The sequence below is a fragment of the Pundamilia nyererei genome, unplaced genomic scaffold (genome assembly GCF_000239375.1).
Source record: "Pundamilia nyererei isolate P.nyererei 1_Seehausen unplaced genomic scaffold, PunNye1.0 scaffold00012, whole genome shotgun sequence".
Classification (NCBI taxonomy): domain Eukaryota; kingdom Metazoa; phylum Chordata; class Actinopteri; order Cichliformes; family Cichlidae; genus Pundamilia; species Pundamilia nyererei.
In genome coordinates this window covers 4,872,517-4,896,015 of record NW_005187413.1, presented here as the reverse complement: position 1 = coordinate 4,896,015, position 23,499 = coordinate 4,872,517, and the positions used below count along the sequence as shown (strand labels likewise).

The 23,499-nt window shown below is 41.0% G+C and overlaps 1 protein-coding gene across 2 annotated transcripts in view; it reads left to right on the top strand.

The window, feature by feature from the left end:
• The window catches only part of trim62.1 (tripartite motif containing 62, tandem duplicate 1), a 43,477-nt gene that overhangs the window by 5,354 nt on the left and 14,624 nt on the right, over window positions 1-23,499 (top strand). For both annotated transcript variants that reach the window (XM_005724620.1, XM_005724621.1), the window contains 3 exons: window positions 16,599-16,694; window positions 19,793-20,049; window positions 22,711-22,826. In XM_005724620.1, coding sequence (XP_005724677.1) covers window positions 16,599-16,694; window positions 19,793-20,049; window positions 22,711-22,826 — 469 coding nt within the window. The remainder of the gene's footprint in view (window positions 1-16,598; window positions 16,695-19,792; window positions 20,050-22,710; window positions 22,827-23,499) is intronic.

Genomic DNA, 23,499 nt, shown 5'->3' with positions numbered 1-23,499 from the left:
GGCTTCCCAGATCCACAATACTGAAACGGAGTGTGCGCACACAGTGGCCCCATCAGACACAAGCATGTCCCATGATGATCTTGGCAAACTCGTATTTGTAGAGCTCGTTACATCATGCCTCATCTATATCAGACGAACAACTTGCACATTTTCCATGTTATTTATTTGTTTTGCAGTGAGCAGATAGGAGCTGAGTGTCAAACAGAAACAAATGCGAGAGCTATGCCTGCAGGCTTAAATGTCACTTTTAGCGTGAGGCTCAGCAGTGTTTCACTAAATGCCAAAACAACATGGCGAGGATGTGTTAAAATGCAGCAAAGATCACATCCAGTGTTTTGACAGTCATGACCAAAGGGGCACATGCCCTGCCAGTATGATGGTGTATTTAAAATAAATGTTAGAGTTTTTGTAGAGTGGGGAACTGTTTAGATATGGGGAAAGGATTTGGTAGGCCAAGTGCCAAAGCTTTGCCTCATTATGTTGAAATGTTGGAGAGGCTAGCAAGGTCTTTGCCGAAGTAGTTTTGAATTCTTACAGAAATCTTCTGGAGAGAGTGCAAGGAGAGTTTCCCTAGTTTGGTTATGATTTTGTTCTTGGGGGAAAATGAAAGTCAAACTTACTGTCAGTCGTAATAGTTCAGCATTACTGTCCAGTTTCCAGCAGTGGTTGAATTTAGGTTAAGTCAACATCTTCATCACCCCGCAAGTAGATGCCGCCTCTTTTTCCTCAGTAATATATATATTTTTTTCATCTTTATCACAGCTTTCCAGAAAGCAGAAGGCTGATGATTTGTGTGTTACACAATCGGCATTCTAAGGATGGAAGAAATCAAGTTTTTTACATTTGAAGGAAGCATACCCAGACTGAGACCAGATCATAGAATAGACCTTCACGACGAAATACAAAGACATTCAGTACAAACATTTTTTTTTTTTTAACTCTTGTGTGTCTGCCAGAAGACCTTCTTTGGAAAAAGCTTTTCATTTTGGAGAAACTTGCAGAATAACTAATGCCTAATTTCTGAGCAGTTGACCCTTAAATAGCTCATTTTACTATGTAAAGTCAAGTCAGTCATGGCTTATATTTTTATTTAGGCTCTTCTCAACACATTTCCACATGAGATACCTTTTTGTTTCTTATTCTCAAGCTAGGTTTAGATGGAACACCCTTCTGTTATGTCATGCCACTACTGCTTTAACTCTGATGTTTTTGGCTGGTCAGTGTCTACTCACAAGAGCAGCCTTTCGTTAGTCTGTAGCAGAATGTAATCTCCTTAGCCTGGCATGTCACTCTGCTGACCTCAGGCCCTGAGTCTTGATGCCACATTGAGAGCTTTGCCTCCTGCTGATTTGCATCCTTTAACCGGTAAATGCTGCTGTGGCCAAATCTGTAATGCACAAACACATATGACACCTGACTTTTGCATGGTGATGTGTACACATCTGGCAGGCATTTACTCAGCACATAAGTGCTTGCTCGTACACTTTTTTTTCCCCTCAACATAAAGGACATTAAGGTAGGATCTGGGAGGATTTGTCTGCAGCTCTGCCATTTGCTTCAGGGAGCAGAGATTTGACAGGGAACTAATGCTTTCTGATTAGGTAGGATTTTATTCCAGCAGTCATATTGGATGATTTGGGACACCCATTTAAAATGTACAAGAGCAAAAAGCACTCTTAATATAACATTCTTCCAAACGTCTTGTAATCTAAAACATTAAACAGAGCCGTAGATGGTCTCATAAATATCCACATTTAAATACACTCCAGACAACCCATTATGGCATGTATATTAAAATTTCCCCCTGTCGGTTTTATGGTTAATTCATCAAATAAGGGTTTATCCAAAAGGCCGCATATCATTATCCACAGAGCTTCATTCCTTAACCAGGTTGAGCAAGAGCTTTATTTTGTGTGAAATAATTCAGTCATACATCAGTCATGCTAATGGAGTGCTGGAGCGATTTTAAAAAGAGGTTGGCTGGATTACTGCACCCTGATTGGTGCTGGACAGAGTTGTATACTTATTACCACACTGCTGTGGCCCTTAATGTTGGAAGTCAATTCCTGTGGAGGACAAAATGGAAGACACAGCAGCCACTTTGCCTTAATTGTGATGATGAAGATTGTCAGTGGGTTGTATGCAACCACAGCATCGCAGAGATTGACACTCTTCCTGCAGTCTACTTGCTCGAGGGATGCGTTATCACTCTACATTCTAGTTGTATTGGACCTGATAAAGAGGAAAATAGATTGCAACCACTGCTTAACCATACATTTGGAACTTTAAGTTTTGTTTTGTTTTTCCCAGACACTATAGATGCTGTAGAGTATATGTGTGAGGAGTATACAGCAGGCAGCTGTGCAGTAATGCTAATCTCAGTTTGACTGAAGCCCACGCTGCAGAAGAATTAAATGATTACTGTAGTCTTGAGTCACCCACACAGACCTGTCACTCAGGGTGTCCAGATGTACCTGTGTGCTGCTATCTATTAACACCATTCTTATAGCAAGGCATTATATGCTTATCGGGACACAAACACGGGGGTTAATCACAGAAACCCATTAGCATTTTCCCGTCTGCCTCACTCTAGTGCAGGGTGGCGTTTGAAAATGGAGAATGAGCACGCCAGCCTTTGAAGTGTTCCTCTGGTGGTTTAAAAACAGGGCTGTCTTTCACTCTCTGACTGTCAGTGCCTGGCCGAGAGCTCTCTCTCTGAGCCTGCCATCACCATGCATGGCCGTGCTGCTGCAGTAATGAGTCAGGCAATTTCAAGGGCACCCACGGCTGCCATCTCCCCTGTGGCTTGCCTCAGTCTGCTCTCTTTTCCTCCAGCAGCTCCATCTTTCCTTCTGTCTCTCTGTGAATTTTTTTTTTCATTTACTTAGTTGTGTTTCTCGGTAATCTTCTCATTTCTAAAATATGGGCTTTATTGAGTACCTCATAACTGGTTCTGAGAAAACCAGTTCCCAGCTCTCCACCCTTCTGTTTTTCAACCATCCACCCCAGACAAATTAGTTTGTCCATCTTAGCGGTTGGTCGTGGTATTGTGGCAGAGGCGCTTCATTCGTGCAGAAATGGAGCCACAGGGAAAGAGAGAACAGTCATGTTCTGTTAGGGAACTGGGAGAGGTGGTAGCTCATCCTGCCCTCATTACTGATAGCACTGATGATGCTTGAGGCAGAACAGAGCCAGGCAGCATGTTTACTTCAGCCCAAGCTGTTGGTAGATTAGCAGATAAACATCTGCATTGATTGGAAGAAAGCGAGCTGGTGCAGCCTCCATCACACAAAACATTTTGTATTGTTTAGATCATTACTTTGGCCTGCGCCAAGTGAGTCAGATGTCTCTGCATCTGTTGTTCTTTTAAAATGTTTATGCATGCCTTCTGCAAAGAGTTGATTTTGTGACTTGCCATATGTTTACTAGTCATTTCTCCTTTCAGTAGAGGGCAGGACGCATACAGGTAAAAGCTGTTTGCCTAGCTGCAATATGTAGCTGTTAAAGACTGTTCTGAACCGTGTTTTTAGGCTAACATGATTTAAAATGCATCAGGCTTAACAGGTGTCTCCTAAACAACCGTTGTTACAGTTACAACCTTTCAAATGACTTCATATTACCAAGTACACCCTGCCTCGTCGCAGAAAGCTGAGGACATCTTAGGAAGCCCCTGAACCTTAAAGACATCTATTAGATGAAATGTTTTTGGTTAGGTTTTAAGGGTATTTGCAAACATGACTGCCAGTGCTTTCTGTTAAAGGAAAAACAAGTGATGTTTCATTTCAAAACATGGGGAAAATTAATCTAAGAAAACTAGACTTGCATACATAAAAACAAAGGCTTGTTTATGACAGTTTGTCTCATCAGCCTTCATGATCTTGTAACTGACATGCCACTATCCTGATGTCATGTATTCAATTTCTATGTAATTTTGCGGTTGCTGTCATGTCAAAGAGTTTTCACCGTCCTGTGAAAAACAAAGTATACCTTTCATGCTTCCACAGGAATTAAAAAGGTAAGTAGCGACCAGATGCTACAAGTGTGGGCTCCCCCTATAAAAGCAGAAGTTTTTGCAGTTTGCTGGTCTGAAGCATTCGGCTGTTTCCTAACAAAGTGTCAAGGTGGAAAAAGCACCTTGGAAAAGTGAAAAAGACATCAGCAGTGATCTTAGATAAGTAATTGTTGATGCCCATCAGTCCAGGAAAGGTTGCCAAGTGCATCACTCTACAGTGAGACATTATTCATAAGTGGAAAGCATTCAAGAGAGTTTCTAATCTTCCTCACAGTGGACATCCCAACAGACACTCTCTAAGAGAACTGTGCATAATGAATACCCTCAAACCTAAATGAACTAAAGCAACGTAAAGGACAGTGGGGACAAAAGGGTGGTACTAATACTGTATAAAAAAAAAAAAAAAAACAGATATCAGTGTTGCATAGCCTTCAGTATGACTATAAAGTCACAGTAATACTATGGTAACAAATATCACTCTCGTAAAGGTGTGTTGTGTTGCAGAACTGTGCTAAACTTAGAAAGCTGCTGGGGAAAAACTGCCATCTGAGTCCATATGTTTGCTTAGCAACATCGTAAATTATATAGCCTCAAATCACTTCTTCTGAAAAGATGTGTTCTGTAGAAGTGGGTTTCATCAGAGATGCACAAACTCCCACATGTTAACTCTAGTCAGATGATTCATTGGAGCTGAATGCATGACATCAGTAGTTGCACGTCTACCTGTCAGCTAGTGAAACCTGAAGATCACGAGGGCTTGAGAGTGCTGGAACTGGCCTGACAGGCCAAAGAGTAAGACGGAGGATGACCAAAGACATGAGGTTTATGTGTCATCTTGGTGAATGAAAGGAGAAACGCTGTTCTTAAAGTTTTGCAGCTTTAAGTGAGGCTTAATGCTGAGCCCCCAGCCTCCTTAACGCAAGGCAGATCACCAGGGAGAGCAGCCTGCACACTAGTAGCACTGCAATGAAGATTACATTAAAAATAAAAGCCCTGACAGTGGAGGGTGTTGTATGAACTCTCTTAGAAATGGAATAGGCTTTAAAACACATTGAAGAAAATGGTTTTGGGCATAGACAATTACAGATTTTGGTAGATGTTAAAAATGCATGAGTGGTGAGCGATCTGAGGAGTTATACTGTGGCTTTGCTGCATTTAGTTTTGTCTGTCAGTTTGGCATTTGGGTGGATGTGAACTGCTGTTCCCTGTCACTGCTGCCATGAGACTCTGAGCCCTGAGTTGATTAGCTTGGGAATTAAGACAGATTACAGGCCATTGTTCTCTGGGGTCTGGGTAGGGCTGGACGGGGGCAGTAATCTCTTGTAATTCCCCGTGTTCGTGATTTGCTGCCGATGATTTAATTTGACTTGCTGCTGATAGGAGTCCTCATTTTCAGCTCTCAGGCACTCAGACTCCTCCCTTGAGCTTACCAGTTGCTGGGAAGAAGAGAGAAGGAACTTGTAGATGTTCACCTTTTAAATCCCTCCTTTGTCTAAACGAGAGAGTCGAGCTGTGTTGCTGTTTACCTAAAAACCCTTGGTTCTCACTACAGACCAGGTGCATAGGGGCAGGGCATGAGTGACAGCAAGGCAAGTGCTGGGATAGCTTTCACATGACCAGTCTCGTGCTAACTGTGGGATTAGTTAATGTTGTTGTTAACTGAAGCAACGGTTCGTTGCTAAACATTAGTGTAAGTTTTAGTTGTGAGACAAATATTCAAAAACAAATGTCTTGCTTTAATTATCATTATGAAATGTAACCGCAACAGAATAATGACACAGTCAGCATTTATATTAGTTTCCTATTACCTTCACATTTACTGTAAATATGATTTCCAACTTGTGTCATTAAGAACTTATTGTGCAACCAAAAACAGAGGGATGGCACCTTTTGTTTTGCCTTTAGTAGTGTAGGAAGTCATGGGTTGAAGTAACCGATTGATCTACAGGGTGGGCCATTTATATGGATATGCCGTAATAAAATGGGAATGGCTGGTGATATTAAATTCCTGCTTGTGGCACATTAGTATATGTGAGGGGGAAAACTCCTCAAGATGGGTGGTGACCATGGTGGCCATTTAGAAGTCGGCCATCTTGGATACGACTTTTGTTTTTTTCAATAGGAAGAGGGCCATGTGACACATCAAACTTATTGGTAATGTCACAAGAAAAACAATGGTGTGCTTGGTTCCAACGTAACTTTATTCTTTCATGAGTTATTTACAAGTTTCTGACCACTTATAAAATGTGTTCAAGGTTCTACCCATTATGTTGGATTGTCAATGCAACCCTCTTCTCCCACTCTTCACACACTGATAGCAACACTGCAGGAGAAATGCCAGCACAGGCATCCAGTATCCATAGTTTCAGGTGCTGCACATCTCGTATCTTCACACCATAGACAATTGCCTTCAGATGACCCTAAAGATAAAAGTCTAAGGGGGTCAGATTGGGAGACCTCGCCGTGGGCCATTCAACTGGATTGGTCTCCTGATGACCAATCCACTTTCCAGGAAACTGTTCATCTAGGAATGCTCGGACCTGGCACCCATAATGTGGTGGTGCACCATCTTGCTGGAAAAACTCAGGGAACGTGCCAGCTTCAGTGCATAAAGATTGAAACACATCATCATGTAGCAATTTCAAATATCCAGTGGCCTTGAGGTTTCCATTGATGAAGAATGGACCCACTATCGTTGTACCCCATATACCACACCAAACCATCACTTTTGTTGTTCCAACAGTCTTGAAGGGATCCATCCAATGTGGGTTAGTGTCAGACCAATAGCGGTGGTTTTGTTTGTTAACTTCACCGTTCACATAAAAGTTTGCCTCATCACTGAAGAAAATCTTCTGCATGAACTGAGGGTCCTGTTCCAATTTTTGTTTTGCCCATTCTGCAAATTCTGTGCGCCGATCTTGGTCATCCTTGTTGAGATGCTGCAGTAGCTGGAGTTTGTAAGGGTGCCATTTGTGAGTACCTAATATCTGCCGAAGGGATGTTCGACTAATGCCACTCTCCAATGACATGCAGAGAGTGCTACGCTGTGGGCTCTTGCTGAATGAAGCTAGGACAGCCACTGATGTTTCTTCATTAGTGACAGTTTTCTTGCATCCACATTTTGGCAAATCCAACACTGAACCAGTTTCATGAAACTTAGCAAGCAGTTTGCTAACTGTAGCATGGGAGATGGGTGGTCTTGTAGGGTGTCTGGCATTGAAATCTGCTGCAATGTCCCGGTTACTGCGTTCACCAGATATCAATACAATTTCGATCCGCTCCTCACATGTTAACCTCTTCAACATGTCAATGGCTGTGAACAAAGAGAAACTTGTAAAGAACTCATGAAAGAATAAAGTTACGTTGAAACCAAGCACACCATTGTTTTTCTTGTGACATTACCAATAAGTTTGATGTGTCACATGGCCGTCTTCCTATTGAAAAAAACCAAAGTTGTATCCAAGATGGCCGACTTCTAAATGGCCACCATGGTCACCACCCATCTTGAGAAGTTTTCCCCCTCACATATACTAATGTGCCACAAACAGGAATTTAATATCACCAACCATTCCCATTTTATTACGGTGTATCCATATAAATGGCCCACCCTGTAGATCAATCGGTTAACACTGGATCAATCAGAGGGCTCAACTTTATGATTTTTCTACTTTTTACAAGTAGATAACGATAACAAATTTACCTGAATAGTAAAGTAAAAGTCATAAGCGACAAATTACTGTCATCTTGTTGTGTAGTTGTGTGAATCAGTCAGTCTACAGATTTGGAAAGATTGCACTCTATCTAGGTAAGTCAACTCAGAATGTCTTAATTAACACTCCAGGTGTCTTCAAAAGTTTGGTGTAGGTGTAGGAACCGTTCACAAAATGGTGTTGGCTGGACAGTTCGGCCAACGGCCAGCAATAGCACAAAGAATTAATGTGCAACTTCACCTCACAATTGAAACGGAAATTGGCCTCTTTAATAATTGATACCTCAATTAGAAACTTAAACACCCTCATTGCTAAAGTGATACATGGCCAGTTCAGGTTTCTGTGGCCACGAATTCTTAGACTTTGTTCATTTATTATAATGCATTACAAGGTTCAAGCTAATTAGTGGGGAGAAGCCAGTTCTATTGTACCCACTCACCCTATTCCCTGTACTCGCTCTTAGTCTGCACCGTTAGCAGGCACTTCCTCCCGTAGCAGCTGTTTACAGTTTAACCATTTAGCCCACGCTTTTATCCATAGTGTCTTATAATAAAGCCAGCTGTAAACACAAGTGAGCAGTCTTCATAAAGGCACATGCTGTGAGACAGTTTAAAAGTGTGAAAAGTGTTACAAATTTAATCAGAAAAAAATCAAAGAAGAACATCCTTCTAATCTGCAGTATCATCTATTACAAAACTTCCCCTTTGAAATCCACAATTTTTACAATCAAAAGCTCATCCAAAAAAGCATTAGAGGTAGTAGTGTTTGGAAATATTGCTTAATTCATTGTAATCTTAGTGTGTGCCCACAGTAAACTAAGTGGAGAAGTATCCTTTTCTTTTTTTTCTTTTGGCTTATTTACAGTAACACTTCAGTAAAACTTTAGACGCTAAAACACGGCAGTTTGAACCTCTGGAAGGGTGCATTTTTTTTGTAGAAGCACCCGAGCTCTCAGAATTATTCTGTTCTAATTATTCTAATCTTATAGCATTTTAAATGCTTGCTTCAAAGATGGGGACCAAGTCTGCAACTGTCAGCTTTTGCTTTGCAGTTGAACAGGCTTTGTTGGAAATTACACACAATTTCTTTGCAATAATGTTCCAATTATCAGTGACAAATGAGCAACAATCGCAAATCAGTTGCTGTCTACATAAGCATAAATTCATATAGACTACATGTGCAATCATTTCAAAAGTAGTCGCTCAGAAGTTGAGGGTGTCGTATTCTCAACCTCTGTGCAACTATTTGGTTGCTACAACTACTTGCAACAGTTGCAGAATGCGAAGAAATTAAATGTGTTCGCCAGGCAACCACCTGACTGAGCCATAAGTGTACTAATTTTTAAATGTTGTTGCTAGTCTTTCTTGTTAACAGTTTGAACAGCATACTTTGTGTGGCCTCCATTTCTTTCCAGAGGTAAGCGTGTTCTTTCTCATCCTGTTTATATTCCTGCTGATAGCGTTTTGTCTGAAGACCTGTGTGGGTTGAAACTGGTCATTACTGCCCAACGTGGCATGCATTAACTGTAAACAGCTTTTTTTTTTTTTTTTTTTTCTTTTAATCCCACTCTGTGCATGAGCAGTCTCCTGAAATTTGTTTTTTAAAATGATGATTCAGGCATATGTTATCAGGAGATTTAAAACCATACAAAACCCACTTGAGGCTATACTTATAATTTAAACAACAGTACTGCCTCTCTAACCCAAAACCAGTGTGTTGCTTTACTGTGTGACTTGACAAAAGAGGTGTGTATCCCAAATATTTATTTGATGTCAAGGAACTGACTGAAAGAGAAGCAGGCGCATACTTTATTTGGTCAGATAGAGCTGTTTATGAGCTGTAGCCTGCGTAGTGCATATGCACCAGCTACAGCAGAATAGCTTCCAGCTGCAGCCATGCTGTAAAGATGAACTAGAGGCAAACAAATCTGTTTGTTACCCCTGCCGTGTGGCACTGGCTGGCATATAACCACATCATGTTTTTTCACAAGGTGATTTGTGTGACTGACACATACTACATGGGTTTTATATTAACAACATGCGGACTGTTAGAGGTCTGACTAATCCTAAGAAGCTTTTTCTAAAAGATGACACAAGCCTGTATGCGGTTGTGGTGGAAATCTGCTGGCAGTCGTGCAGATCCAAGGGTTATTTTCAGGGTTTGTTTACGAAGTGTAACCAAAGGGTGAAGTTGTTCTGCGGCAGAAGAGAGATGATGGTGTTAGAAGGGAATGCAGAAAGTCAGTGCAGTGTTGATAAACCTGCACAAGTTGTAGTTCAAGTCAAAATATGAGATGAGTAGGTTTATCAAGAATCACTCCGAGTGGACTGTATTAAAGAAAAAGAAAAAAACAAAACTGCTGTACAATTGTAATGACATGCGTCTTTTAGCTGTATTTAGAGTAGGTCATGACAGGCCCACTTGATGTGTGGGCAGCAAAAATTGGGCTGCATCCTAGACGGGTTAACCAGTAAGTCATAAGGGTTACTGGTTAGCTTGTCGTAGACGTGATTGTGTCATGGTTGTAGATCAACACATATTCAACCTTATTGATCCTTTGATCTAAGCTCAGTGAAAACATTGCTAATAATTTTGTGGTCTAAATTGACCAGACCTCCCTCTCCCCGGCCACCTCCTCCAGCTCTTCCAGGCAGACACCAGGGCATTCCCAAGCCAATCAAGGGATCTATTTTCAACATGTCCTGGGTCTGCCCCAGGGCATCCAGAACACCCCGCTTAGGTCACACGTGGGAGACATCCTAGTGAGATGTTGTAATCACTTCAGCTAGCTCGTTTCAAATCACCACTTTTTCATCATATAGCGATTTATGTGGCGTAGTCCTTGAAGCTATGTTGTCAGGGAAGAGCTCTAGGGGTCCAGTGCAGTATGGCCTTGGCACTCCAATCAGTGGTTTTATGATGTGTGGTTTTAAAAAAAAAAAAAAAAAAGGTGGCAGTAAATGAAAATTCTGTTACTTAAAAATAAACAAGATAATTGGAGAAGTTAGTTGTAAAACGTTATTTACATTAGCACAAATGCTAGTCAGCTGTTGTAGCAGCTTGTACTTTCAAAAGTGTAAAGATCTCTTCACTACTAGATCCAGCTTCCAAACAACACTGCAAAATAAATCGGCATTAAAAATGATCCCCTTCTTTGGAAATAATTTTAGAAGGCTCATGTGAGAAGCTAGGAGTTTGTTTTGGACTTTATTTCATTTCACATGCATAAAAGAAGCGCCATTTTATGATGTTTTGTTTTTTTTTGTTTTTTGTTTTTAATCCGCTGCCTGCGGAGATGATGTATAGCTCTCTCAAAGATTAGCATCTTGCTCTTGACAGCATTGATTGATAGTGCTTCAGAGAGAGACTAACTGGTTGCTGCACTGGAAATTATTCTGAAGTCTCACATTAGGCTTATAAGTCTTTAAACTTGGCTGTCTGTCAAATACATTTCCAACTCCAGTTGTATTAAAAAAGAAAAAGAAGGAAAAAAAAGGTGTATGTCTTGAACTCCTGTTTGGCACTCAGGAGAGGACACGCTTTAAAAGCCTCAGGGCTGAAGGTGAAGCAGCGAGGAGCTCTGAGCTGCTGAGTGACTTTATACAAGCAGCAGGCTCTCTCTTATCGGTCAACACCTCTCCGATTTCCACTTTAAGGCCAAGAGAATCCCCCTGTTCCTCTTCAATGGCTTGTCCTGCAATGTGTACATTATCAGGCATAACACTGATGACTCTGAGATCTGTTTGCCTCTCTTAAAACCCTGAGACATCGACCTATTTTACAGCCCTGATAAAGCCATGCACCTCCTTTGTAGACCTTTGTCAACACTTCAGACGTCATTAATCTTTTTCATTTGAAGGATTAATCTGTTAGAACTGACTGGCAGAATAGTTTTTTTTTTCTTTCTTTCTTTCTTAGCAATTCGTGTTTAGACTAATACATTTGCATGCTCTGTGCCCTTCCTCGCTCGAGGAAGTGGAACAGCAGCCTCTGAGCATTCATCATTTACATGACGTGCCCTATATTCAGAGGACTGGCGGAAGCCGCCAGCATCAGTGCTTTCCCAGAGTTCATTGCTTTTACTATATGTTGCCAGTAGGAAAAAAAAAATGGTGGTGGTGGTGGGGTCATTCTTGACAAACCCAGAGTCACCGCAGACGAGAACAGCTCCCATCATGCGGATGTTTCTATAGTTAACTTCTAAAATTGTAATGCTATATTTATCTAATTAAGGCAATGAATTTACTTGCTGTAAACATGTTTGTTTAGTGGAATACATCCAGTCCTATGAGAGAGTTGCACATGTACTGTACAGGCCGTTCTCATCTCAGGGCGCCTCTGTCTCACTAGAGCAGATGCTGCAAGTGAATAGTGTGTCTGTCCTCCAGAGCCAGGCTTGCTCAGTCAGCTCAGCTGGCCTCGGCCTGCTCTGCTGGCTGATCTCAGGCTGCAGGGACGTACTCGTCCCCCCCAGAGAGGCTGTAGGCGCTGCTGATGCTAGAGGAAACAAGGCACTGGAATGTAAGGCACAGCTTGAGCTCAGTTTGATGTCTTGGAACAAGTACGTCAGAGTTTGCAGCCTGAGACAGCGTTTTAGTTGTCCTGCTCTCTGTATCAGTTTACAAGTTTTTGTTTTTGGTTACTATCTGTACCAGAGGAGGCTGCAGACTGCTGTCACACTGGGCAGGTGAAACATTTGAGATCCCTTGGCAAACCGTTTCAGCATGACTTTGAACACAGTTCCAGTAAATGCACCATTATAGTTTTTATCCAAGGAAATGATGACCTGCATAATGGAGAAGGAAACATTTAAGCATACACAATGTGTCGCATTCCCTGAGGTCATGGGTTTGCATTTTTAAATTGCACAGGCTGGCACTTTTAGAGAAGAAAACTGCATCAGAGATGTCAAAATATATATTTTTAAAGTTTTCCACCCCAGAACACACAGTACATATCATAGCAGGTATTTCTGCAGCGGTGACATCAGCCGTTGCAGTTTGCTTGTGGAGCTCTGCTGTTAGCTCCTTCACTGCAGCCTGTGTCAGTGTCTTCAGACTGCCCTCAGTTTGGCATCAAGTGCTGTAAAGGGCCCTCACATTGCACAGCCAGGACCGCGCACGGGCGAGTCAGTGTCAGAACAACTTGCAGATCAGTTCCACGTAGCTTTTTCCCATCAAACCAAGATCTATACAGAATAAAAAGGTGGCTGGACAGCTTTGGTCTTGTCACCCTACATCACCAGTACCATACAGACACAAGTCATATAGTAATATACTAAACTTTTATATATTTAGTTAATCATCTTCTTGAGTCTCAAAGATGGGTCATTACCAGTTGAAATTCCTTAATGACTTGTATATTCTAGATGACACACATATATCAATGAGCCACAACATTAACACCAGCTTCCTAACAGTGACCACGATTAAGTAACCCAGGTGGTGTGGTGCTTCCTGCTCGGGGAGGCTGTTACCCCCATGTGCTGGTGTGCTGCTGTGTTTAGTTTCAGATTTACATCTGCAGTAAGTATCAGGACCCCAAGGTTCCCCAGCAGAGGACCCTGTTTGTGCTTTTTAATGGCTGATCAGCGTACCTTACTGCCCAAACATTTTAGGCACGACTTCCTTTTTTTTTTTTTTTTAAATATCCAGACTGATAGTTTTGATCACACAGTATGTTTTTTGTTTCTTTTGGGTCTTTTAATATATTGAGTATAGGAACAAGATATTTCAGTCCTGTTCTAAAAGCTAAATCGCCACAGGCCCATAAAGCTCACGGACAGACTGTGATGACTGCAGTTTGTTCACCGCTCTGTTATTGGCTGACGTCCTATTTACCCACACTGTCTGCTACCTGACAGAATTACACCCTGGGCTCGATGAAGGTTATGCCAAACCGCCCTCCTGAAAGTCACTTTGCAGCACTTTCAGTTAGCGAGGCCTGCGCTGGGGTGTGTGCCCATTGCCTTGCAATAAACAAATGAAAAGGATCCCAGTGTAATTAGAGCCCAAAAAGCATATTGGCTCTGCATTCTGTGAATCTTCCAGGAAGAATATGAATTCCAAGTTTTCATTATTTTTTTTTTCCTTGTCACTATGTGTGAATGAAATAACTGGAAGCTCCTCTTGTCTGTGTGTGAGAGGAAGTTCTTCATCCTGTGAGCTTTTTATTATTCATGCTGCGACACTGCGCGACTGCATGTTGTTTTGTTCGCCTCTTTGTCGAGTCTAGCAATAATGCTCTGTAAATCCGAGCTACAGAACGGAAATTTTGAGGAATTTTAAAGCTCGTTTACATTTTTTGTTTTTTGTGGAAAACGTGCAAATAGTTTAGACTGTTGGGCGGTATAGAGACTGTTGTGCGGTATAGACTATTCTATATTATTTGATTTACTTCTATGTATCTGCCCAGGAGCTGCTAATATGACAGGAAAGTAAGAGGACGAAGGGAATGACAGCAGGATGAAATGAGTTTTAGATTTATAATCCCCAAGCTGTGACCCCCATTTCCTGCAGCTCGACGTCCTGGGGAAAATGTCATGTCAGACTTGTGTTGGCCAGATTCGATGGACAGGAAAGAGACGCCTCCACAGAGAACACACAAATACTCACACACACACCTGCACAGGCCATCTTTTTCTGTAGGTACCCGTGTACATGCTCTTTCCGGTTTCCATTTGATATCATCTCATAAAATCTTCATTTGAAGGACAGTTTCTGCTTTTGGAAGATCAAAAAGGATTAAGTAATTGCACATTTGATTCAAGGCCTTGAATTAAAATGTTTTCACCAAGGTTGTGGGGTTTTGTTTTTTTGTTTTTTGTTTTTTTGGTATATTTATTTAGAAGGATTCAACAGATGTAGAGTTTCCTGTTTGTACATCCATCTAAACGCTGTGACAGCAGCAACAGTTAAAGCTGCCCTTCCCTGACCGGTCAGTCAGCGTGCAGCAGATAAGTGGTGGAGCATTTATTTATTTATTTATTTTATTCTGTCAGTGCCGGTCTATCTCAATGTGTGGGAGTGGCCTTTGACCCGCTGCAGACAAACGCGTAGCGATGAGGCAGAGAGCCTGCTGAGCCTGCCGCACTCCGATCATTAACATGGAGAGTCACACTCCCCCTCTGCACCATCCATTGTTTTCTGTTCCTGTCCTTGGGAAGAAACATGCTTCATTTCCCCAGCCCACATTTGCTTCTTTTAGTTGCAACTCATAACAAAGGTCAGAAATTTTCTGCTAAATGGATTCTTATTCATTTTTCCTGTCCCGTGGTAGGAAAAAATACTCGAATCAGTAATTTTTTATTTATTTTTTTCCCTGTCAGACAGGCTTGGATGGTAGTGAGGAGTGACGGTTGTTTTATTAGCCTCTCTAAGCTGACAGTTCCATTTGCTGGATTTTTGCTGCAGTTGGTGTTCAAAGGAAGTGACACTTAGTGGATCACAGAGAAGAGGGCACACAGGTTACTCAAGCAGATACACCAGGCAGCGGGAAAGCTTAACTTGGGGGCCTTGAAATAAATGACGCTTTTGGTTGTGTCCTTTGATTCGGTTTAGTTTTAATTTCCCCTGAATCAAAGCAGTTGGTGCTAGTGATGCACTGATGGTGCAGTTCTGGGCAGATACTAATGCTGATGCTTAAATAACTGTTAACCAATGCAGATGCATGCTGTTTTTTGTTGTTTTTTTGTTGTTTGTTTACCCTTATTTGCCAGGGAATTAAAAGCAATTATATTATAAAAAAAAAAAATAACTGAACATTTTTAAAGCCTGCCTTTGGCAACAGAATGGCACCAAATATGTTCTTTCAGTCAACAAAGTCAGTGTTATTACCAATATATGTCCAGCTTGCCCAATATCGTAATTCAATTAATTTTTCAAAACTGTGACCCTTCTTCATCTTCTCATGTTAAGAGGTGTTAAGCGTCTCAAGATAATTCCTCCTTGTTATTTTGGATTTGTTTAGTATCTGGTGTTGTTTTATCCCTGTTTTAACATCCTGCAAAGAATGTGTGATTTTTTTTTTTCCAGGTCCATTGTGCCCTAATTCTTTTAAAGAAAAATGTCTGGTTTTTTTTAATATATAGATATTGTTGCTCACACTAGCAACACAGGTTAGTCCTTTCCCTGCTTGCATGGGGATCATTGCTTATTCAATTTTTGTGGAAATGTGTCTGCATGAGACATTTCTGGGCTTGTTTTTGGACAGCTTTTATCTCAGTTCATCGGTCAGATCATTGTTTTTGATGCAGGTGATTTGTCTACTGATGTCTGTGCTTAAGGGATTGCATCAGCTAAAATGCCTTTATCCAAAAACCTGAAACACCGGTGTTGTTGGCAAGTGAAACCTGCTTAAAAACTCTGCACCGTTCGTGACAAACGACATCCCAGCCATTTCCCGCAGAGCCAATTGCCTTAGGGAGACTTGGAGGTGGCTGAGCAGTGCAGGTTCTGCCAGCATGTGTCTGACTAGAGATGAGACCCAGTTTTTGTCTGACAGAGCCCAGTGTCTCCAGAGATTTCAGTTTATTTCTTTTATATCTCACTCTCCGTCTGGATTGTTTGTTTAAGCTGCAGCTTAAATCTTTGCTGCCTCATACCCAATCAAAAGCGATTTCTTACGCAAATAACACAATTTGAATAAATACAGTATCACAGAGTTGGAAAAATACTGGTCTGCTAACATGATTAGCATTAGTTCAACGTGACTGATGGTGTTTTTGAGACTTTACCGGAAGCAAGCAGAAGCTGATTGGTTTAAATGGAAAGGGAAATCTTTCAAATACGTTTCACAATTGAGTTAAGCTCAACAGTTCTTTCATATTGAAGTCCAATTACTAGTCACTGATCTGTGTTTTGTTGTCTGTGTTGCAGAGGGAGATGAAGGAGCAGCTGGCCACCCTGCAGGACAGTGAGAGGGGACACACTGAGGCCCTGCAGCTTTTGCAGAGACAACTCACCGAGACCAAGGTACTGTGACGGTTCTCCTTTATAAAAACAAAAAAACAAGAGTTTCAACTACAGGTAATTTCCATGATCCATATCATTCATAAAGCCTTTTTAAAATAGTGATAATTTGGCATTCAAAAATTCCAAAAAGAAATTCAGTTTGCAATGATATTAACAAGAAATGCACCTTGAACCACGAATCATGGTTTTTCTGGATTTAAAAAAAGGAAATTACTAAGATAAAGTAATTGTTGTAGCACTAAATATCACTCCACCTGCTGAAGCACGTAGGTTTATCTGTTAGAAGATAAGAATATCTGCATTTTTTTTAAGGTGTTGGAATTATTATCATTATTTTTTTATTTTTTTTAAGACAAAGTGCCTTTGCTGCCTTTTTCCCTTTCAGAATAGTAAACAAAATATGTTCAGTGAAAATGCAACTCACACTTTTTTATTAGCTTTTTTCCCCCACTCAGTTACCCTTTAGTTAAAATCATACATATACAGCTAGATCAGAGGAAATGTCTGAGCAACTACTTACAGTTGAGAAGTAGGAGCATTTTGGCATGTTTGCTTAAAAAAATCAGTTTTCAATTAGGGTCAATAAATAGCTTGCTAAGAACGAGATTCTAGGCTTGTTTATTGTTTTCTGGCATTTTCAAAGACGAAACAATTAATCCGGAAAAAGTAACTAATTAGGATAATAGCTTGAAGAAGCAAATCCCCAAACATGTCAGTTTGAAAAGACTTCAAAGATACTTAGAGAAGCAAGAAATCTTGTTTCCATTTTAGACATCCAAATTGACACAGTAAAACTTCCTCATTACAAGCAGTACAAGAAATGAAAGGGAAAGCTCTGGGTAGTATGTGCACTTTTTCAGCCACTGATCATGCATCTTTCCTTCTTACCGCTTCGACTGACAGTTAAGTTCCAATGCATAAACTGGTTTATTGAGCGACTGTTTAATCTAGACACCATGTTTTAATCAGGGAGCTGTGAACTTCTGCTCAATATGTCAGTCTTTTGACCTCTCACACACACACCGCTCCTCTCTCCTATAACTGATATTGACCAGGTAAGGAGCTCTGACTGTGTTTTGCCGCCGTCAGCATTATTTGTTATTCAGGGAGTACATTTGTCTTCTCTCTCGTTTTTGTATGCACCGTCTGCCACCACACAACTCACCTCAGTGTCCGAGACCTGCCAGAGCGAGCCTGGCCTGTCTATTTCATCGCTCTAACTGCTACGTGCAGGCCTTTTATCTGCCCCGCCTTCTCTTTGGAAGTGAGCTGATTTCATTAGATTTACATCCATTTGTACAGAGTGCTCTGCCTGGAAGAGGGCTGCACTGTGACTATATCGATCTCTGATGCATTTAAGGAGCTGACAATGAAATGTCTCCTTGCATTGCTTATTTGTTTTGTTGAAAGAGAGGTTGCAACCGCAGTAGTGTAGCTGGCAGCGTTCACCTCGTGTGGGTGTAGTCTCCATCGCAGCAAAGAGAATCCATGCAGAGCAAAGTCATGAAACTTAACAGTTGTGCAGTTTAAGTCTAAATGAAGGCCAAGTTTAAGGATTGGTGTGGTCCAGTGCATGAGTCCTGCATACACATGGCTTAATGTAAGCTCATTGTGTTACTGCATTTCTTCACATGTCAGTTGCATTAACATTAAACCTTTCTGCCATCTTAGTTTTGGTACCAACACAGAGGAACAATCCCTCCAGCAGGTCGGCCTTTACCTATATGTGGCTCCAATTTTGATACCTTGGCTCACGTTTGCTGCGGAGGGTCTCCACGTGAAGGACCAACATTCTCATTCACACGCCCGCCGGGGATTCTCTTGATAATCACTTGCTCCCAGAAAAGGTATCCAGCCTGCTGTCTCCAAGGGCTGCAAAACAGCCATCACAGACATCGCAGCCTGCTGGGCCAAAACAGCAAACACGTCAGTGTGACTGATAGCTGGGCTGCTGCAGTCCTCCTCCTCACCATCAGTTTTCAACTCTTAACTAGGTAGGAGGGCTGTGTTGGAGCTCACTTTAATGCCACAGCACTCAGAGTCATGTTAACAGGTTCTCACAGGCAGACTAAGAATACCTGTCCCTCGCCTGTGAAAAGCCCCAGAGAGACATGCCTGCTGTTTAAAGAGGATTGATTGAATTTTCAGGCGAGCGTAATTTACAAAAAAAAAAAAGAGCCAGATGATAGTTCCAAAACCCAGCTCGTCCTGTAAAGATCAGAGGAAATTCTGATCAGGCAAAATATTCATCGAAGCCTCTTAGAGACGACTTTCATCTGAAATTCTTTTTTGGATTGCTCTGAGGTCATTAATTTTCTCTAATTCTGAATTGCTCTGTGATGGGCAGATGTTTGGATTTCTTTTCAGTCAGTGTGCAAACACAAGTTCAATTTTTTTCCATTAAAATGATGACTATTTGAAAAATAAAAGTTTTAATGAAATCATGCTCAGAAGTTTCAAACTGAAATCTCTCCCCTCGTCTCAGTGCAATTTCTGGGTTTTACGTCACATCCCTTTGTTCTGCATCTCTGACACTCCAGCTGCTAACACTCAGATGATTAATTCTCTTTGATGTCCATCTTCTCATTCTTCCTGTTAAGCTACAAATCATTTTCTCCAGTTCTTCCAATCTGCCATTCTCTGTCAACTGCTCGGTTCACTCAATGACTGTCTGCAGTAGCCTCTCCACCGATCTCGCGGTCGGTCGACTTCCTCCACAAGATGTCCTTTGTGACCTCCTCCTGGTCATCTGTTGGGGTTATTTCTATTAGTGTGTGCTCCTGTTTCTCCTCATCACAGTAATATAAAACAGACCCGTTTGTTTCCTCCCTGCGAGGTTGTACACATGCTCTCAGAGCCACTTAAAATCAATACATGTACAAGCTGAATCAATGAATGGCTGTTAATGCAATATTAACACAATTTAGAGTACTGTGTAAGCCCTTGAATTATTGACCCATGTCTAATTAAGAGTTAGACTGTTGTGACTGAATCACTCACTAACTACAGTATGAAGTCTGCTTCACAATCCTGTAATGACATTTTCAAATAGCCCAGCCAAGAGGGGTTTAATTTTCCCGCCGTCTTTTGCTTTTCAGTCCTCGGCCAAGAGTCTGCGGGCAACTATCGGTGACGCGTTTGAGCGCCTTCATCGATTCCTGCGCGAGCGTCAGAAGAGCATGCTGGAGGAGCTGGAGATGGACACGGCCCGCAAACTGTCCGACATTGAGCATAAGATCCAGCGCTACAGTCAACAGCTGAGAGATGTCAAGGAGGGCATCCAGATATTGCAGGAGCGCCTGAATGAGACAGGGCGACACGACTTCCTGGAGGGTGTAGCAGTCACATCTGAGAGGTGCTTCTTTTTTTTCCTTTTTTTCCCCCTCTGTCTCGCACTCAAAATGTATTGTAGTGCAGTAAGAAAATACGAGAGAGGATTCAGGTATATGGAAGTAGTATCTCAGAACATGCCAAATGTGTGTTCTGCTTGTGCTGACGTTCAGGAGAAAGTACAGATTTGAGTAACAGCAGTGGCTAATCCCAGAGCAGATGGAGCATTAGCGCTGCAATAAACCAGCTGTAATGTTTAATCTGGGAGTGGCGCTTGAGTATGATTTAATTGAACAGTTTAATATCTTTAAATTGTCTTGATAAGGTTGACTATAGAGTTGGCAAAGCTTTAATTAACTCAAGGATGCCTTAAATTTAGAGTTTGGTACAAATGTGGTGTCAAATGAGAGCTGGTCAATACTGTTTTGTTTAGATTTTTATGAGCTGGAAACAGTCCCGGGAACTGAAGAGGGCATGAAATGAAGCGTTTGAAGCACTGAAAATCCAACATGGGCACGTATCGAATGAAGGGACTGGCACAACTCCCTCAACCTTTTATTGGGTTCGTTTTGGAACAGGCTATGTCAAAATGTTGAGCAGCAATGTTGTTTGATGTGGGGGAATAAAAGGTATTGTAGTGAGTCTAAATGATGACAGTATATTGTATAATCCTGATGTATTTTTAAAAAGGTAGAGGTAAGAGCTATTTTGGCACCAGTTTTGAAAATAAAAAACATTAAAAACATTATTAGGAGATGTATACAGTCATAAGAAAGCCAAGTTGGTCTTAATTTAGAGGTCACATCGTCAATTGTTAATGTGGACACAGAAGATGAAGGAACAAAAATACTAACAAAAAGAGAAACGAAGAACAGAAATGATGTTGGTCTCCCCAGTAGGAGTATAGCCATGAGGCTCATGATGGCCTGGCACCTTACAAAGGTCTTTGTTTTTTTCTGTCATGTAGTTTTGTTACATGTACAGTACATGTGGCTTCAATAAAGAATGTACTAGACCACCAACACATTACAACAGCAGAAGCTCAACCATGGAAAGCCATGTCATGAAGCTCCCAGCGCACAGTTTTTGTTCTCCTGTTAATGCCAGAGGAGGATTGGAGCTCTGCACTGTGCGCCTTTCCCCTGTAACTTTGTGGTCTGCCTTTTCGTGGCTGAGTTCTGCTGTATTTCCTAAAACCTTCCACTTTACAATAGCACCACTTACAGATGATCATCAAATATCTAGACATCTAGAAATTTCATGAACTGACTTGTTGTAACAGTGGCGTTCTATTACAGTACTACTGTGGAATTCAATGAGCTTGTTAGAGCGACCCATTCTTTCAGTGTTTCAGTGCTACGTGGTTAGGTTTATACACCTTTAACAACAGGAATGAAAACACCTGAACTGAAAGATTAAAAGGAGAGTCACGTAATACTTCGGTCCTAACATTTTGTCCTGTACTTTAGACTAAATCAGTGTAAGCGGGCAAATTGTCAGTCAATCCATCTTTATTATAGACTCAAATGGTCCAAACAAGAAAATCATCATTTTAATACAGAAAGACAAACTGTATCAGTTTGTTCATACTTGAGTTAACAAGTTTATATTTGTTAGACCGACAATAATTTCATTATCAGAAACATTGAGCCTGTAAATAATTTATAAAGGAGGTTTCTTAAGATACTTGCACTGACTGATCCATCTCAGTCTCTTTTGTAATAATATCATGGTATCGTTTTGTGGTACTTGAAGTCTCCCTAAACACCCTTTCCTCTGGTTTGACTAAGTGTGAAGTGTGCAAAATTCAGAGGTGTACAATGGGCTCTACGTAAAGAAATTGTCACTTTGTCCATACATGTAGTTGTGTATGTAAAAGGCTGTTTGTTTGTGCACACATCACTTGGCATTCGCTAGAAATATTTTCTTCAGATTAAAGTGCAAAAGTGTTCTTAAAATATAAGATGTGGTCATGGTTTAAAAAAAGCCCCCATCTGCATTGATCTGGAGATGAATTGAAACATGCTGTTCTTGTAAATGCAGATCCAGCAGCACTTCTGTGACCCGTACCATCTCTCTGCAAGCTTACAGTCATTTCTTTTATGGCTTACAGTAGCTACTTGACCCAAATCACCTTGTGATCAGATAACAGAAGAAAAAAAGTTTGCGCTCTCAATTTCAAGATGAGTCACAGAAATATTTCTGTGGGATAAAGAAAGAGGAACTCAAGATCTTAGATGTCGAAAAACACATGTAAAATCTTGTTTTGACACAGGAGGAAGAAGAATTAGCACATTGACATAGGTTGCCTTAAAAAAATAGCATTTGAACAGAAGAGCTCAAAAGCGTAGGAAAGTCCCATGAAGATTTCACACTGTTAACCAACTCACTCGATTGCTTGCCTGATCTCTGAACTTCATGTAAGTGCTCTGAGTGATTCATGTAGAGGTCCGTATTGACTGTGTACTGTGATTATTTTTTTTATTTTTTTATTTTTTTATCCCTGTGCCTTGAGATTCATGAAGTAGTTTGTCAGTTGCTTAATGGCATATTTAAAACACACAAAGTAGATTTATTACTCGAGGGGTCAATGTTGTGGTCTGAACACCACAGGCAGTGTTATTAAGGGCGGGGGGAAAGCAGCAAATTGGATTTGGACTGTTATTGATCTCTCTTTCTGACTCAGGATCAAGGGGAAGATTCATGAGACCAACCTAACGTATGAGGACTTCCCGACATCAAAGTACATGGGTCCGTTACAGTATACAATATGGAAATCACTCTTCCAGGACATTTCACCAGGTACGATGGGTGCCTTCAAATCCTTAGTCTTGTCTTAATTTCAGTTTGAATGAGTCTGTTCTTATTGTCATTATGTGGGAATTTCCAAAAACAAAATGCTGCTGTTTTCACTGTTTGAACACATTTTACTGTTTCGCTAATTCGTTCAGGTTTATATATGTAAAAATGTGTAGAAATTATTTAAGTAGGCTGAAGGTACTTTAAATAACTTAACTGTTGTCGATCCCACCTTATGCTATATCTACACCAGGGAAATGCAACCTGGCAAAAATGATTGCAACTGTGTGCAATGAACTTGGAAAAGGTTGACCTATTGCCTTTAAAAGTTGTTGCTTGAAAGATGGGAACCAGGGCCCGTATCCCTAAAGATTCTGAGAATCCTCTCAGAGAGCTCCTAACTTAACCTAAAAATTCCTTGCCAGGAGTTTTAGCTTCGAAGTGATTCCAGAACATTTTCATTGAACTCTGAGCAAGGAATGGTTGGGAAATCCTATCTTAGTGAGGAGGTGTGGTTGACCCCGTTGCTAGGTATGAGTCATCATTTCAAAAGCCATGATTGGTTGATCCTACAAGTTTGATGGAAATGAGCTTTTGGTGATAATGAGCAAAGGATGTACCCTCAAATCAATAAACATAATTATACACTCTAATCTTATGCTGACTGTAATTGTAA